General features: G+C 47.4%; 1 protein-coding gene across 1 annotated transcript; it reads left to right on the forward strand.

The window, feature by feature from the left end:
• Positions 1–4,308: 4,308 nt before the first annotated feature.
• Positions 4,309–15,612, forward strand: CLDN16 (claudin 16). Its single transcript, XM_080409447.1, has 5 exons — positions 4,309–8,643; positions 13,332–13,434; positions 13,688–13,852; positions 14,931–15,122; positions 15,464–15,612. Exons 1-5 carry the CDS (start codon positions 8,530–8,532, stop codon positions 15,601–15,603), a joined length of 714 nt encoding a protein of 237 aa, XP_080265573.1. The 5' UTR covers positions 4,309–8,529; the 3' UTR covers positions 15,604–15,612.
• Positions 15,613–17,500: the final 1,888 nt, after the last annotated feature.

Here is a 17,500-nt window from a genome sequence, read left to right on the forward strand (position 1 = left end):
ATCGCCCGGCTTGTCTGTGCAGGGCAGCAAGCTGCAGAGAAGTACAGGTGGTCCTGAATTTGGCTGCCCTCGTGTTGTTTTCCAAAGTGATGCTGGAAGCTCTGATAGAGATTCCGTGGCACGGAACCCATCCCATGGAGGCCAAGAGATTTGACCCATACGGTAGGATTTATTTTGCTTTTGATTTTTCTATTTTAGGATTGTTCTTTCACTGGACATTTTGTACCAGAAGCCAGATAGAAAACAAAAGTAGTCGGACACAATCAAATTAATGGAAAGAATGAGTTTCACAGTACTAGAGAGGTGATGGTCGGAAAAGCAGGGTAAAGCAACTTGCTTCTGCACACTGTCAATAGAAGACAGCTGTATGTCATATCATCAACAAATATCTTTCTCAAAATGTATGAAACTAATCATGGTGTCAGATGACGGAGCAGGTGTGGTGGGGCATCTAGGGAAGAGGCTCAACAGTGAAGTGGCAGGTGGAGAATGTGCCTTGTTGGAAGGGTCAACCACAAAGTGTGGCCACTTTCCCCACCAACAGCTTCTGGTTTCAGAGTCCCAGGGCAGGAGAGTGGGAGCAATGAGAATAAGTGAGACCCAGGCCTGACTGAAAGGGAGAGGGTGGCAGATCTGTGTGTCATACTCAGTGCATGAACCATGAGAGATGTGCACCAAGGTCCTGACAAGATAATATTCATCCCTGGTACCATCCATGGAAGAGATTTCTAAGTGCAATTAGGAAAACATCCCTCAGATCCTCCAGGAAATGGTTTCTGTGAAGACCTAACCCTTGGCATCCATGCATCCTGTTTGCTCTCACCATGTTCCTGATGCCTGCAAGGTCTTCCAAGATTCTCCAGGGACAAGTTTATAGCAGGGATCACATTTCTACTTGTGTCTCACCAAGCCTCCACCAGGGACTCAGCGATGGGTGGTGTCTGTGCTCACATATGAGCTTGATTGCGTAGTTGTGGAATGAGTTTCCTGTGACTGGCAAGACTCTGATCACCTTCAGGATCACAACTGAAAATTTTTTCTCTTTGGAAGAACCTCAGGTTGTTCTTCCTGAAATCAGAAGAAGGAAAGAGGGGGCATTGGAATGATATAACAAACAGATAGAAGGAGGAAGAAGAGGAGATGCCTAATGACTGGTTCTGAAGTCCTCTGCAGGAACTGCTGTTCAGCCAATCCTGAAGACAGAGTTACCTCCGTGAAGCCAGAGTTACCACCATTTGTGTTGCTCACCCACTGAGCAACTAAGCCATCAAGCTCAAGTACCTGTGAGTCTGGTTTTGGGGCAACCTTCATGTCAAGTAAAAGCCTAAGCTGTATTCAGCATTTTAGAGATTAAAGTATTCTTATCTTAAGATTCACATCCCAGGGTATGGCTGTGCCTCACCTTTTTGTGTCTGGACCACAATCTCTATCCATTTCCTCAGCCCTTATGACATGTGGGATAATTGGTGCTGGGAAGTTAAAGTGATCCAGCGTCCTTCCTAGAAAGGCTCTGCCATAAATGGCTGCAAGATTTGTAGATCAGACTGTTCAGGGACAATGTAAAGGCTAGGATATGAGGTTTCCGGTCTTTTTTGGGGCTGCTGAACTTAGTCCCTTCCACACATTGCTAGGAATTCCTCTGGGGATGCATAAGATCTAACCTATTTGGGTCGTACTTGGATATTGGAACAATTCCAGATACACAGATTGCTGTGCTGCAGGAAATCTTATGACAGCCCAGAACCACTGATGCTCAGCATCCTCACAGATGTGCGGACCCTGAACAACTGTCTTCCAACAAGCAGTTGCCTCTGGAAAGCGAGAGGAGTGTTAAAATGGGATTTGTAAGTACTGATGCTCAATATGCTCAGTCCCCTTTAAGACACTGAAATCAGAGCCAGGTATTTCTGAAGCACTCTGTAGTTGCTGCTGTGACACACATGGCTGGATTTTCCAGTGGGGATTAGGGTCAAACACTTAAATAAGTCTTTAAAAGTGGCCAGTTATTCTAGTACCTACATGGGAATGAAACACTTGAAAATCCTTTGCTCAGTGCAAGACCCATCTGCACTGGAAGCAGAGCTTGTGCATGCAGAGGGGGAGGGAAGGAGCTTCTCCCCTGGACTTTCTAACACACCCTTTATCATTAGGATTGGGAGAGCACATTGGCAATCCAAGGTCATATTTCAATGCCTAGAGGGAGTCTAAAACCTCAGTTATCTGGCTGGAGGCCAGAGGCTGGAGGTGTTTTTCTCACAGCTGTGTCTCTGCTCTTGACAACTCTTCCCTAAGCCTGATGTACTCAGAGGCTTTGCTGCTGGGTGACTCGGGAGCGCTGGGGTGAGCCCACACCCTGTGCTGTTGGCAAGGACGGTGCAGACGAAGAAGCCCAGGCCAGAAGGCAGAGGGATGGTCTCCTTTGGGAGAGCTTAGAGGAGGAACAGCACATCTCCATAAAGAACAGAAAGGGAAACTGAGCCCTACGTGAAGCACGACCATAGGAGCAGAATAGGGACAGAATAGGAGAAAGAGGGAAAGGACATGTGCTCTCCTCTCCTAGTGCACAGAGAGACTCCGGCATGGGGGAGAGGACAGGGCAGGAGAGGGAAGAGGTGGCCTCTGGAGACACTCCCTATGTAAATGTCTTGGGCGAGATGAGCACTGGAGGCTGGAGTCACACACACTGTTGTCTCCTGTTGCAGGGCTGGGACTGCAGCTCTGCCCATGTCTCCCCATTCCTCAGGGAGTTTCTGTTAGGGATAAGGCTGTCCTTCTTCCTCCCTCCTCTTCCCCCACCGTTTTGTCCTCCAGTTCACAGCACACCTTGGCTGCAAGGTGAAGGCAGAGGCTAATGGGGTGTACATGAACCCCAAGGGGCTCTGCTCATGCTAGCTGCTCAGCGGCAGGGGCAGAAGCATCTCTGCCCTGTCCCCTATCCCTGCAGGGAGAGGGCCAGAGTGAAGGGGTGGCCTCGTGGGAGTCTTCGGGGCATTTGCAGTTGCCTTCTCCCCCTTGCCAGAGCCCAGTGCACAGAGGGTACGGTGCCTCGTGGTGGGCAGACCTAGGGCCACTCTGCACCAGCTCCAGGCAGCGTTCGATATGCAGCTTGAATGTTGGATATTAAACAGAAGGGGATAGGGAGTGTGTGGTGAGGGACTGGTGATGGACAGGCGGGCAAACACTGCTTCTAAGAGAGTCACAGTCCCAGAGCTCTGCTGGGAAAGTCCTTGAAGATCCCGTACACAAACCGGAGCCACGCTCACCTAACCAGGTCCCAAAACTGTCCCACGTTCATGGGCTGTGAATCACAGCAGCAGCTCTTTTCTCTGAGCCTCAGCTCTTGTTGTCCTCACCTTTTTATAGCAGATCAAACATCCTGTTACCAAACTGTGCATTTCTAACCGGGTAGTTTCTTTTATCCCCTCCTCGATGAGTCTCCTAGAGGGTCTTTCATCACTCTCTGATAAGCAGGTTGGTGAATAGGCGTGGGGGACCCAGAGGGCTGAAGCGGATGTTTCTGTGAAGTGAGTCACAAGAGGGGCTGGATCTCAGCCAGGAGAGCCTGCAGGGTGAAGAGCACATACGATGACCCCTCTCACTTAGGCTAAGGTGAGCCAAGTTTCTGAAAAGCAGCCACTGCAACGCAGACACAATGCAAACCCTTTCCACCATGGGACCTTTCTTCTTTTGCTTTTCTCTGGAACTGTGGAAAGAGCTAAATATTCACCCCACTCTCCCTTCCCTTCCTGCACGATTGCTTTTAGTGGCACAGACTTTGTGCTCCACTCTCGCCTTTTATCACCTTCACATCAGGGCATGGGAAAGTTCAGGCTCATGCAGGGAAACACACGCTTGGCTGAGGATGACACTGCCGGGACGTGGCAGGGCATCAACAGCCCCTGGGGTGCTTGGGGACGAGGGCTATTCACTGGAACTACTGACATGCCGGGGAAAGGTGTGTCTGATCCACTGCCCAGCTCCTCTGCCTGTACACGCCTGCGTGAAGCTGGTATGCAGCGACGGCACTGGGTGTTCTCGGTGGCTGCTTTCAGGAAACCCGAGTGGTCACGCATGTTTTCACCGATAAGAATCTTACCACACCCGTGCAGAGAGTCCTGCCCCGGTGCTAAAGAGGAGCGGGGCTATGACTCCTCGCTCTCGATCTAAGGCGCTTAGTCACTGCCTCGGTTTCCCCAGCTCTAAAATGGGGTTAGTAATATGTCGTTAGGATTATATGTTTCTCAGGTGTGTGATTTCATAGGCAGCTATAAAACAGAATTTATTGTACTGAAGAGAAGTTGCAAGACTGTGTTGAAATGCTGATTTTATTATTTATTGCATTGGAGTGACTGAAAAAAACTGCTTTAAAGGAGTGTATGCAAGCATCATACCTGTGTGTACAGTTTCCATACACACACACATGCAGAGTTTTTACTTACCGATCCTTTAAGCTTATCTCTACTAGAAAATGCCTTTGCTTTCCTGTTTTCTTTTAATCCTGCAATATATTGCTTGAAAAGTCACAGGTTACTCAGAAGTCTTTCTGTTTTCCTTGGGTTACCAAACTAACTCCGAGCTAAATCCTAGGGGTTTGTGACCATATGAGCATGGCTGGAGTGGTACATTATAGCTGACACACACTGCTCTGTAATTCCTGCGTGTATGCATCTCCTGTCCAAGGAGGACTGCTCTGGAGATGAAGACACTTAGAGTCCATGGATGGTGGTGTATGAAGCAGGAAAATTGAGAGGATACAACCAGGAGGGAGAAGTGGGCAGGGTTGGGAGGACAAGCCCATGGAGTCTTCACAGCAGCAGCAGAGCTCTTAGGGAAGCCCCTCCCAAAGCTCTCCATCACCTCTGACTCCTGAGCCTTGCACCTTGTACAAGCCCCTGGTCCTGAAGTCACCTTGCTGACTGCTTGTTTGCTTGCAGTTAGATCTGCGTTTCATGCATTAATGTGCAGCATCACCACTTCCCTCTTGCTCAAGGCTCTCTGCCACACTATATATTAGACACTGTGGAAGTAAAGGGAAGACGCAACCCCTCCTTGCTCACGGGACTGCAACCTCATTGGGGTGTTGCTGCAAGTATGGTTTTGTAGGTAGACGGATGAAAACCAGCTATGGTCCTCCCAAGGTAGGCAGTCATTTCTATTGCTCTCTTTAACATAATGGCTTGGCTTTAACGAGAGCATAGACCACCCCGTGTTAATGAGTAATAAAAGCAATCAACCCATAGCGCATTCGTCTTTTAGATGGGAGCGTGTGTAGTTGAGGTGATAAAGCTGTTACCTTAGTAAAGTTACGCTGCATTGATAACACAAAGTTTAAGAGCCCTACAAGGCCAAGCTCTGATAATTGTTAGGATACCCTAATGCTTTTGTTAGTGTCAAAGTACTGTTAATGTTTTTAGCAGAGAGACTAAGATACAGTGAGCATATATAGCACAGCCTACAAATCCATTTCAAAGCTACACTGAGTCATGTCAGCCAGGTTTTAGGCTATACAAACACATCTTGGGAAGTTATTTTGGGAGAGCTGTTTCCTAAAGATGAGGGGGCATCTGTTGTGCTAAGCTAGGAAAGCGGAATATGATGATAAACTGCTACAGACTTTGCCTCATGAAGATGCTGACTTGTTTTAAATAAAGAGTATTAAATATGTACCTTGCCAGATTCTACTGAATAAGAATATTGTATTCTTTCTAGTAACTCTAGCAGTTTCCATGGGACTGTTTGGAGACGTGGATCTGAAGAAGGAGCAGATATTGGATTGGCCTTTTTGTCAGGTGAAAATCAAAAAACATTTTCATTGTGTTGCATGCTCTGGGAAAACTGGAGGATCCTGACCTGCTCTGCTGCCAAAGCCAGGATGCTCCTGAGCCCTGAGCTAGATGCAAATGGCTGGTCTGAAGCCACTTCCCATCCCCTGGTGACTCATGGCCAGGGAAGTGCTGGCATCTTGCTCTAGGAAGGGTCACCTGCCTGCCCTGCCTTGCAGGGAAGGTGAACACAGAGAGATGGATGGAGCTGTGACAGCAACACTAACTGCTGGGCATGCAGAAAATAAACAAGACTTTGCCAGGAGTGCCATGACAGCTATGGAGAGATGGAGTGAAGCACAGGCAGCGCTGGCACCTCAACCTGCTGCCTTCATCCCTTAGTGGAGTTTACTCCTTGTGCTGATATGTATGGACATTTGATGGGCTAAGGTGGAAGAACAGAGTATGATGTGCCCATTACAAAAGCTTAGGAACACCACTCTGGCTATCACCATGGTCCTGCTGTTCCCCTGGGAGTTTTTTGCTTTCCACTTCTGTCATACTTGTACTGGGCATACTTTTACCATGCTCCAAATGAGGAAAACCAGCCCTATTCTCCCCAGCTAGCCTTATCCTCTCTGAAAGAGGCTTGTATTTGGGTGCAGGACAGAATGAGAAGGCAGGAAGATCTGTATGGCTATAATACATTTCCTGGCTAATCCAGGCTCTGTTACTGCCAGACTCTGCTCTTTCTGCCTCTAACAACTTAATTCTGTTTGTGGGAAGGCGCTTTCAGATTTTCCAGGCCTTTTTTGAGCTCACCATACCACTTTTTCTAAGTTACTACTAATAACAACCAGCTAGCATACCTTGTTCTGAAAAGTGATACTGCCATAGGTTAATTAACACAGTACAGCAGAAGTATAGGAAGATAATGCATATTGTCAGTACCCATCTTATATCAACACTATATATATATATATATATATGTGGCTAATGGAAGTCATTATCCTCTATGGGACCTGTGTGGCCACTGCCATGTCCCTATGGGTCAAAACAGTTAGAAACACAACTCTACCCTTGTCACAGAAAGTCACGAAGTGAAGATCATGGTTTGGATTTTTTTGCCTTACACAGAAATTTGGATACTAGAAAACTCAGCAGAAAGCACCAAACACGCGTAACTGTATCAAGACATGCCTCTGGCAGAGAAGGAAGAAAAGTTCCTCACTTGTCAGCTTCTAAGAATGGAACTGGAAAACAGAGAGCAGACAAGCGACCCTGGCTTTTTGACTTGGGACTTTTGCTCTCTACTCAGTGACTCCCAAACCATGTGCTGAGGACCTCCCCGGCGGGGTGGCCTCTGAGGAACAGAGCGGTCCTGCCATCAAGGCAAAAAGATAAGTCTGACAGTAAAACTGCCTCATGTGGTTATGAAAGGAATTATACGGGTTATATATTGTAAGAATAATAAACAGCTTATGGCTATTGTATTTGGAGAGACATCTCGGAGAGGAGAGAGCGGGCGTTGAGCCATTCCGTAGAGGTACCGCCTGGCTCCATCTGGAGGTGACAGCTGAGATGACAGACACCGTCAGTCCGGGCGAGCGGAGCTGAAAGCGGAGCGAGATCTGCTCCTCAGCCCTGCGGTGCGGGGAAGTCTTGCCCGCTAAAGGCAGGTCTCCAGTCCTTTGGAGTTTCTCTTTTCGAAAATAGAGATCATTGGGGATGTGATGGTTTATGTGCATTTGTGCCTTTGGGATGGGAGGAATTTCTGATCCCACTCCGCTTTGCTTTTCTTGGAAGGTACCCTGGAGCCCTGCGGGGTTTCTCAGCGCTGTGTGAGAGAGGGCCCCGTCCTTCTGTCCCTGGCAGCCTGTGTGAGCCCTGCTTGCCCAGGGAGTCCTGCAGGAAAGCACTAAGGTTGCAATGGCAGTAAGTGAGGAGGAAAAATCCAACCAAACGAAATTCCCAAACCAGCACTGGCTTGAAAACTTCCGAGATTCCCACATGCGAGCTGGACTCGGACCGTGAACAAATTGAAGTCCTGGGCACGAGAAGTATCTAGGTTTTGCTTAAATGTAGAATACAGAGCTCCATATCAGAGCTGGGATGGTCATTGGTGTTGGCTCTGAAGGCCGTTGGCTGCTGCCTTTTCCCTTCCCTTTCTGGTGGCATTCCTGCATTGAACTAGAACATCACTGCACCAGAGACCAGCAGGGTAACCCAAGGGCCTGGCATCTACACCGAGACACTTTATAGTCTCACTGCTAAGGCACGAACCAATGTACAGGGACAAAAATATGTGTGCACATGAGAGCTCTTCTGTGTATCCCTTAGCAGTGCTCAAAACTTCTGCCCTGAAGAACAAGTTTTGATTCTTTTTTTTAATCCTTACTTTGCTAAAACCTGCAATGGTACCGGTTTTCCTTGCAAGTCCAGGACTCTGGTTACCTGCATGTCCCTTCTGCACAGCCCCATTTCTCTTCAGCCAGGCATGACCAGAGCTGTAGCTGTGGGGGCGGATTGGCTGCAGCAGCTCCCACTGGCACTCACCCTCCTCCTGTCCCCACTGCAGGTGAGCGTTGCTCCTGTGGCCGTCATTGATGGATGGCATCTGTAGAAGTGAGAAGTTCCCACTGTTCATGGCCACTGGGAGAGGGTGGCAGTGACCTGGGACACTGAGGCTCTGCCTCTACTCCAGCTTTAAGAACAAGGGCTGGGCACTGTTTTTCTCACCCCGTCGGATGTGCTGAGCACTGCTGGCATGAGGTTTTTCCTCCAGTATGTGGGCTGTTTTTTTGCTTTTTTCTCTACTGGGTTTTTGATAGCATCTACCTGGACAGACTGCTGGATGGTGAACGCTGATGATTCCTTGGAGGTAAGATCTGGGTAAGGAGAGCCTCATCACCAAAATGAATGTGTCTTAGAGAGAGTTTGGTTCGTGGCATCATTGTTCCACTCTCATGTACTTTTTCTCTGTTGTGCTGGATGAAAGTGGATGAAAATGAAATTAATGTCTCTGGCAAGAGCAGGGGAAAAGTAGTATTTTGTGTAATTCTCTCTGCCAGACTTTATTATCCAGACTCTGCTCTCACTTGGTAAGCTCAGGAAAGGTTTACAGGCTCTGGGTTTAAATGTACATGAACTTGAGTACAGTTATTTTGTGTCTCCAGCCTGCATGGATATTTTGAGATGTTTCTAGTTCTGTAGGTCAGACTTCTTGGTGGGAAGGTCCAGCATGTACACCTGTGCTCTTCAAGTCTTTTCACTGAGTTATCAGGCTAGCAGAAATTTATGGGGAGCATGGGGACTGGCATTAGATCCACCACTCAAAAATATCTGCTTGAACTTGTGCAGACAATAGCACTGTTGTGTTAAAGAAAGGTATTGGCAAAAGTAAATTGCAAACAAGGGAGCAGAATGTTGCTTACGTGCACGTTGTGCCCCAGAGACTCCAAACCCCAAACCATGGCTGTTTCTGCAGTGCTCAGTACCGCAAGTTTGTATTTTTCTTTCCACAGCAGCCAGCAGTTTCTGTACATTTAAGGGCTGCAGGTCCCCAGCATGGGAATCTGCTGTCTGGCAAACTGGATACTTCTTGCAGTGAAGGTGAAACACCTTCCAAGACAGAGTTTGGCTGAATATATCAGCTACCCAGCACAGAAAACCGGAATTGCTCCTCTGCACTCAGTGATTGCAATGCAGCGTTTAGCTGCATCACATCAAGTGATGGATTTTCTGAGGAAAGAAAGATAAAACTGATTACAAGAAAAATAATTTTTTTCTCTATGCTGTGAGAAATCCAAACAATCTGACTGCCAGTCCCACCCTGGAAGGTGGTTGAGGATGCTGAGGTGGTCATAGATCCAATGTGGGGAGGTTGCTGATGGTCAGTGTGTCTACTCAGTGAGCCTCTGCAGGGAAAACAGCGTGCACCTACTGATGCTGGCTGGGATATCACTCTTTGTCATCTTGGTTTGGGAGATATTATAGATTCATTTCAGGAAGACGTGAATTCTCTGTAGTCAGCTGAAGATATCTGTATACTCAGAAAAGCCAAGTGGATTCAAGATCGGAGGAAAAGCAGAAGAGGGAAACCCAGCTCCTGAGCTAAGTGAGTCCAGGAAAGAACCAGTCCATTACCCTGAGGCTGTGTAACCTTGTCTTCTTGGCACAAAGGCATCTGCACTGGGCTGTTGGGAAGTGCTCCATTAACACCCAGTTTGGTTATTAGTAGCCAGTACTCTCACATTCCTGCTCTGAGTGTGAATACTAAATAATAGAGCAAAATGCCCCCAGCCTTAATACCTGACCACTGATATCCTTAATGTCCCTAATGACTCACTGCCCCTCTAAACAGGGGAATGCAGGTAAACTGTCCATGGCCAGAAAGGAGTGGAGTTCACAATGACTCCCACTTTCAGCTGGAAAAAGGGTAATTTGGGAAACTTTGACTTCAAGAAAAAAGGAATTCCATCCTCCAGCATAGAAAGTCACTTGGCTTTGACCCCGTCCCCCAGCAGCTGGGGAGGATGAAGCCCTCACTGTGGTCTCGCTGAAGAGGAGCAGCCCAGGAGGGAGAGGCCAGGGAGCATGGGGAGCAGCTACCTCCAGAGGGGCTGCAGGGGCCCCGGCCGGTGCCCAGCTCTCACAGCCCCTTGCCTCCCCTTCAGAAACAACCGGGCTATGGCAACGCAGAAAGTAGTTTCAGCTGCTGCACTCCGTATGAGCATCAAGACAAGCTTGGGTCAATTTTTGCAGTAGTTTGTGCTGGAAAAAATGCATAATTTGCTTCCCAACAAGCACTGTGTTGCGTACACAGTCCCTCCCTGTTGCGGGCAGATTAAAAATATTACCACTACTGTTAAACACTGCCTGTTTTATGCTGTGCTTGTAATCATTGTATGTTGGCACCTTTTTACAGTGCGGTAAAACTGTGACTAACATTGCTCACATGTTTGCCTTCTCCGCTCTCCCCAGAAGGGGAAGTGCATGCTTGTTCTGTCATTTTTTTGTATTAGAATTATTTTAATATTAATAATACATTATGCCTAGGATATAATTATATATATTACAGTCATTATGCACTTTATGTTTTACATGCATACTTGTGTTAGGGAAAGCAGGTCGTGGCGGTGTGTTTCATAATCGAAATGGGAGATGAGGAGCTTGGCTGTGATGTTCAGCTTCTCAGGGAGTCCTTGGCTGGGCAAGCTGGAGCAGATTTGCTGTGGGGGGAAAGAGGTGATGGGGAATTAGTGCTACCAACATGGTGCATGGGTCTGGCCATGGGATGAAGAAACCCGTGCCCCCACATGACACATCAGCCAGCCCTGACATCTCTCCCATTTACAGCAGCGGGTTCCTGTGTGCCTGAGGGTCTGTGCTGCCTGCACAAGGGCAGATGCCCAAGGGTGGTTTAGAAACAGATTAACAACCAGAAGGACAAACATGCACAAAGCAGAGGGGAGCAAGGGATGGCCAAGGAGGTTATGAGGCAGGTAACAGCTCAGCAGTGGCTCAGGCCAGCCGCAGGTCCCCTTCTGATGTGTGTTCCCATCCCTCCTGCACCAGGCAATGTGACATTTTTCCCTGGCTGTGCACATGCTGCATAGAGATGGGCTGATCCCTGCTTCTGCCTGCGTTCAGCACTAGCAGTAGGTGACAGCTGAAACACCCCAAGAAACATGAAACATTAATCAAGTTTTTTTCTAGTCTGGGAAGGGTTGTTTTGCACAAGCTGGACCATGATCACAACAGTTACGCCATAGGACCTCTGTTTTGCTTGGGGGCTGACAAAGCCTGGAATCCTGTTAGTCTATAAATAATATGGACAAAGGTGCTGCTTGTGAGATTAAAAACCCAGTACTAATGTGAAAAAGTGAGGAAGTAACTGAGAGTATTCGCTGAATACAGAGTAGTATGAGTAAGCCTACAGTGGTTTGGGAGGAACATGAAATGATATAAATACAAGTGGAACAAAATGTAATTTAATATAAACATGCTAATTTCAAGCACAGCCTGAATGGTGGTGAGTTAAAACAGAAGAGGAGCTGCAGTTGGATTCCGAGAACCATGGTAAAAACCTACATCTAATATAAACACAGCAAATTGTTTTACATGACTCTGTTCTCTTGAAAAGCATAGAATCAATGAAACCAGATTTTTTCCAGCATTGCTTCTCATTTTTTGGTGATATTTTTCATTAAACATACCCAGAAATTCTCAGAAATTGTAAGTAGTTTTCATCTTCACGAAACAAAGCGTGGCTCATTTTCATTCAAACATAAAGAGTATCTTCTTTGTCAGTCTGAAGTAGTGAGTCATTTTTACTCACCTTTTATCCACAGTGCAGTATCACAAAGAAGGTGTGCAGTTTGGCTCGGACATTGTATTGTGGAGAAAATACTGTGGTTGGCTATGACTTGAATACATCCTGGATGAGACTTTATTAGGTGGCTGAGATATGTTATTATCTGCTTTGTGATTTACACAAAGTGCAAGTAAAATGAATTTATTGCATCATCCAAGCGAGCCCAGTCCCCTTCCCCTGTGTGAAACCCATTCCCTGGGAGAGTTTCTCCTTCCATTAAGTGCAGCAGGTGTCACTGGCAGCAGTGGGGCAGGCTGGAGTCCGAAGCTGCACTGACATTAACTCTGCTCCTTGTATGAGCAATTCCAGGAATGTTTTAGAGGTGCTTGTTGCCATATTTGCATTGGTAATGAAAATACCTCCCATATTAAAGTGATTTATGGAAGGCTGGGCTGGGAATGGTATCTACGGCTTCAGGACAGCGGAGACGATTAGCCATGATGCTACTGCAACGTCTGCCCGAGTCTGGATGTCTCAGTGATGAGTGTGGCTTGGGCACGCGTGGTCTCATAGTCGGCAGCACACCAGGAGCCCCAGGGCCAGGATCAGCGCTGGATGCCTCTTGTTTTCCAGCCAGTGTTTATGGCTGAGTCATTCGGGGGCAGGTCTTCACACACCTCTGGAGAGGGGCTCACATCCACACCTCTGCTCTGCAGTAAATCCCTCCTCTGCCGTGCCACAGCCACCTCCCATGGTGGGCACCCAGCTCCTGGTGAGACGCCTGCCCCGCCAGCCCCATGCCAGCCCCACCAGGCTGCCCCTTCTTGGCAGGGGGGATGGTATAAGGGGAGCATGGACAGCAGAGTCTCAGGTCATCTGGTCCATAGCCCTGCCCCGTCAGCCTAGACAAGCATTTGGCAAGGAGTGATCAAACCTGCTCTTAGATCTCTCCCATCAGCTGCTGCCCATAGGTCCTCCCAGAAATTTCCTTCAGAATTTTTATCCTTGCCAACAGGAAGGTTTTTTTCCCTAATGGACAGTCTGAACTTCTTTTGCTCTAATTTAAACCCATTAGTAGGGACACAGAAAACTTTTTTCCTCTATCCTGCCACTTTTTCTTTTCTTCAAGCTAAAAACCTCTAGTTTACAGTTGACATAATGGGACCAGGATTTGGGTCGAAGGGCCTAGCTGACCATCCACTGTGCTGGTGAATATATTAACTTATGGTCTTCTTTCTCTTCTCAACCCACAGGTGAGTACAAAGTGCCGTGGCCTATGGTGGGAATGTGTCACAAACGTTTTTGATGGGATCCAAACTTGTGATGAGTACGACTCCATCTTTGCTGAACACCCTGGTATGTAAGAGTTAAAGATGTTTCTATAAGTGGTGGGGACACCTGAGTGTAGACAAGAAGATCTGTTCTACTCAGTGACAGATAATTTGGACACACATATTAGAGCCATGTTTCATTTCTCAGTGAGGTATTACTCCCAGGGGAAGCTGGAGAAAGTTCATCCCAGAAAAATATGTTCCCCTGGGATCCAACCCCATCACCAACCCACATTTCCATTCCTTGTGCACTAGAAGGATCTGCTTTTGTCCTGCAGTGAAGCTGGTGCTGACCCGAGCCATGATGATCACAGCAGATATCCTGTCAGGATTTGGATTTCTCTTCCTTGTTCTGGGACTGGACTGTGTGAAATTCCTTCCCGATGAGCCGCTCATCAAGCTGCGCATCTGCCTGGTGTCTGGAGTTATGTTGCTCATTGCAGGTATTCCCCTGCTGTGCCCCCGTCCTGCAGAATTCCCTTTAGAAAACGGGAGAAGCTTCAAAGCCTTCTCTTCTTTTAGGGAGAGGAGTTGATGATTTTCCAGAGGGTAAACATGGGGGAAAGATCTTTATTTGCTTTATTTGTGCAATATAGCTTCCTCTGTTCCCTGCCTGCCCCTATCAGCACATAGCCGAGTTTATCTGCTCTCGTTTCGTGTATTGACCAGGCGACTTGGCTGAGTTGAATGACTCCCATTTACTGCTGGTTTACTGTGAAGAAGTCAGTGTCGTTGCTAAGGCAAAGAGACAATTGCTGAAGGACTAGAAAGTCCCGGCATCCTGATTCGGTTCTTGCCTCTGTCACAGATTGTGTGACCTTGGGCAAGTCACTTTGCCTGAAATCTCTGCAGATGATCTCTAATAAAAGGGTAATAACACATTTGTCCCTCCTGGGTGATAAATACCCAAATGACTGAGGTGCTTTGCTGTTACAGCCAGTGGGAGAATTTTAAATGCAAAAATATACAGCCAACTAGGTACCAAGTAATTTCATTTGACTTTACTCCAATTTTAAACATCAGCCTCTGCTTCAGCATAAGCAGATTTAACACATTACTCACCCCAGCCACATGTAAAACATTTTGAGAGGTTCTTTTAAACATTCTCCATCCACCTCCCAAAGTTTGTCTGAAAAGCAAAGTTCTGAAAGTCAAAACAGATTAGAAAATTAAATTCTTCAAGCAACTTTCCAGTAAGTTGCTAAACAAGCTGAGAAGGGAGGAGCTTTCTGCCTTTTACTTTATGGGCACTGATGGAGCCTGTGAGTGCCGAGCTGTGAGGTCCAGCCTCTGCCTGGTAGCATCCCAGCTTGTATCAGTAGGAGCCAGGGTGAATCCACCCTGTGATTCACTGTGACCGGGCTGAGACTGAACAGGGGCCAAAAGCTGCCGTTTGGGGAAGGTCTTCCCATGCTAAAGTCTGACCCAGCAGACAGTAGGCTATAGCTCCAGATTTTATGTTTGTGATCTCCTGGTGGTCCCTCTGGGAGCTGTGTGTGGCACCTCCCTCCTGTCCTGCAGGTCTTCCAGGCATTACCGGCTCGGTGTGGTATGCTGTTGATGTCTACGTGGAGCGCTCCTCTCTGGTCTTCCACGATGTGTTTCTGGGCATCCAGTACAAGTTTGGCTGGTCATGCTGGCTCGGCATGGCGGGGTCACTCGGCTGTTTCTTATCTGGGGCCCTGCTCACCTGCTGCATGTATGTCTTCAGAGGTGAGGAACCGTGGCAGGGTGAAACACAGTTCAGAGATAGAGCCATCACTTGGGGTGTGCTACAGGCACACAGGGTGGGGAAAGTCCTTCAGGGACACCCTTCAGGATGGTTGTTCATCCCCAAAAGCAATACCTTCAGCTGTAAAATGGGAATAGTCTTATTTCAGCAGTTCTAGAAAGCACATCAAGGTCTTCAGGTGAGAGCTGACGTGTAAGTATGACATAAAATGTGTTATTATGTCATATCTTGGAGTGCTGCTTTCTCTGCTTTTCAAGGCTTTGCAGCTGAAAGTCACCAAGCATTTGTTAGCAGATCCTATTTCTCTCCCTGTGCCTCACAGAGACCAGCTCTGGAAGACTCCACACTGCTTACTCCTTGAGGAAATGCTATTCCTCAGCTGGGACAATTGTAACAAATGTGCATTTGCCATCCTCACAAACAGCTACAGCCAAAATGTATGCAGTGGACACAAGAGTGTGAGAAGGAGATAAGCACTCCAGAAAGAACTCTGCTGTTATTTGTAGTGGATTGCACAGAGATCCAAGCTCCTGTGGTTGTGACACAGATGCAAAGCTAAATTTCAAGGATTTACTGTATGCTACAGTGTTTGCATTTTGAAACCTTCAAAAAAACCTTCCTTCAAGAAAGTAATCTCTTGGAAGATCTTGCTTTAGGGAATTCTGTTGTCTTGAGTGCTGAGGCCACTTTCATAAGCACAGACTGAAATAACCAACACAAACTCTTTCAGCATTTGGCTCAACACTATTGGTACAAGTGGGATAAATCAGCCGCTCCTGGACCAGACCCCAGCGTTCTGCATGAAGATCCCCAAACCGTAAGATGAATTTATTTCGTGTCTGGCAATGTGTCAACAGAATGTACAAAGCAGAAAATACAGGCAAAGAACGGGACTGATCATCTGACCAACACCTGGACTCTGTGCACCCAGCATGGAGGTCTGTTCCTCTTAAGGGCAGCTGGAGAGTTCAGCAGAAGATAAAGAACTGTGTTAAATGCCTGGCCCTCTCTTTGGCCCATGAACATCTGCACTGAGGAACCACTGCAAACTCAGTTGCATTCTTCCCTGCAAAATACTGTCCATCCCCATACTTACAGATGCTCTGGACTCACTGAGATCTGCAAATTACCAGCTTCTTTCTGCTTAGCAAAATTTTTGCCTGCACAAAGAAAAAGCGAGTGAAGATTGAAGATCTGACCTTGTGCATGACAATATGTCTATACCAGCTAGAAACTAGGATAAACAGTAGTAAAATCTATTGTCCCTTTCTATCAAAAGATACTTAAAACCAGTTCAGGATTGCTGTCCCCTACTGCAATCCAGGCTGCCATAGGCTGGATGAGGCTAGAGCATCAGCCATATCCTCATGAAGATGGGTGAAAAAAAACAGTATGGTTTAACATGTTCCCTAAGGATGGATGCAAAAGTTCTTGCATGCCTTTAATGGAAAGGGAAGCTGAGGCAGTTTTCTTAGGGTTGGTAGGAACTGTCCAAATGCAGTCCTTTCTACCACGGGCACCACATCGTATGGTCATGACCACCAGGGGTTGAGAAATGGCTCTCGGCACACAGATACACCTGCTCAGGGGCAGTGGAGAAACGGCAGTGCAGTCTCTCAGGAGGCTGTGCCCAACCATAGGTACTGAGGCCCCACCAAGGTAGGCGTCCTCCACTGACTGCTTAGTGGGGAGACTGGATGGAGAAAACTCACTTCTCTCCCCAGGCAATATGAAGTGAAACTTTATATTATGAGAGCCAGAGGCACATGGGATGGCTATGGATGGAGCAGGTTGTGTCCCAGACAGCACCTCTGATAACCCCTATGATGGAAGATGAGGGGCCAAGACCTCTCATAGATTGTCCTCAAAGCAGCATCTTGTGCTGCAGCACAGAACTGACCAGCAATGTTAAAACATCATCCAATCCTGACAGGGCTCCTAATCAAATAACAATCAGGCCCTGGTACAGTCGGGACGATAGCAGGTCCATATGGCTTTGCTACAGGCTTAAGCACCTCTGCAAAGCTCAGACCGTAACGCAGCCATCTGAGCGTGAGCCCTCGTGGCAGCGCTGCTGCCCAGGTGAGGGAGGCTTTGTGCCTGCAGAGTTCATGCTGCTTGGGGTGGCAGGTGTTTACGTTAGCCAACTGAAAGCAACTTATTGCCAACAGATGAGCTATATTGAACAGATGTAAACACAGTAGGAGAAGTGACGGAGGCTTTTTCACAAAGACCTGAGAGACAAGGAGTATGAGGGTTATGAGTGATGTGATGAATTCACGGATTATACCAAGCATGCAGAGGCCTGGAGGTGATAGGAATTTCTGCCTGTTATTGCAGGAAGCGGCATCCAGAGCTG

Source organism: Falco punctatus (assembly GCF_963210335.1).
Source record: "Falco punctatus genome assembly, chromosome: 13".
Classification (NCBI taxonomy): domain Eukaryota; kingdom Metazoa; phylum Chordata; class Aves; order Falconiformes; family Falconidae; genus Falco; species Falco punctatus.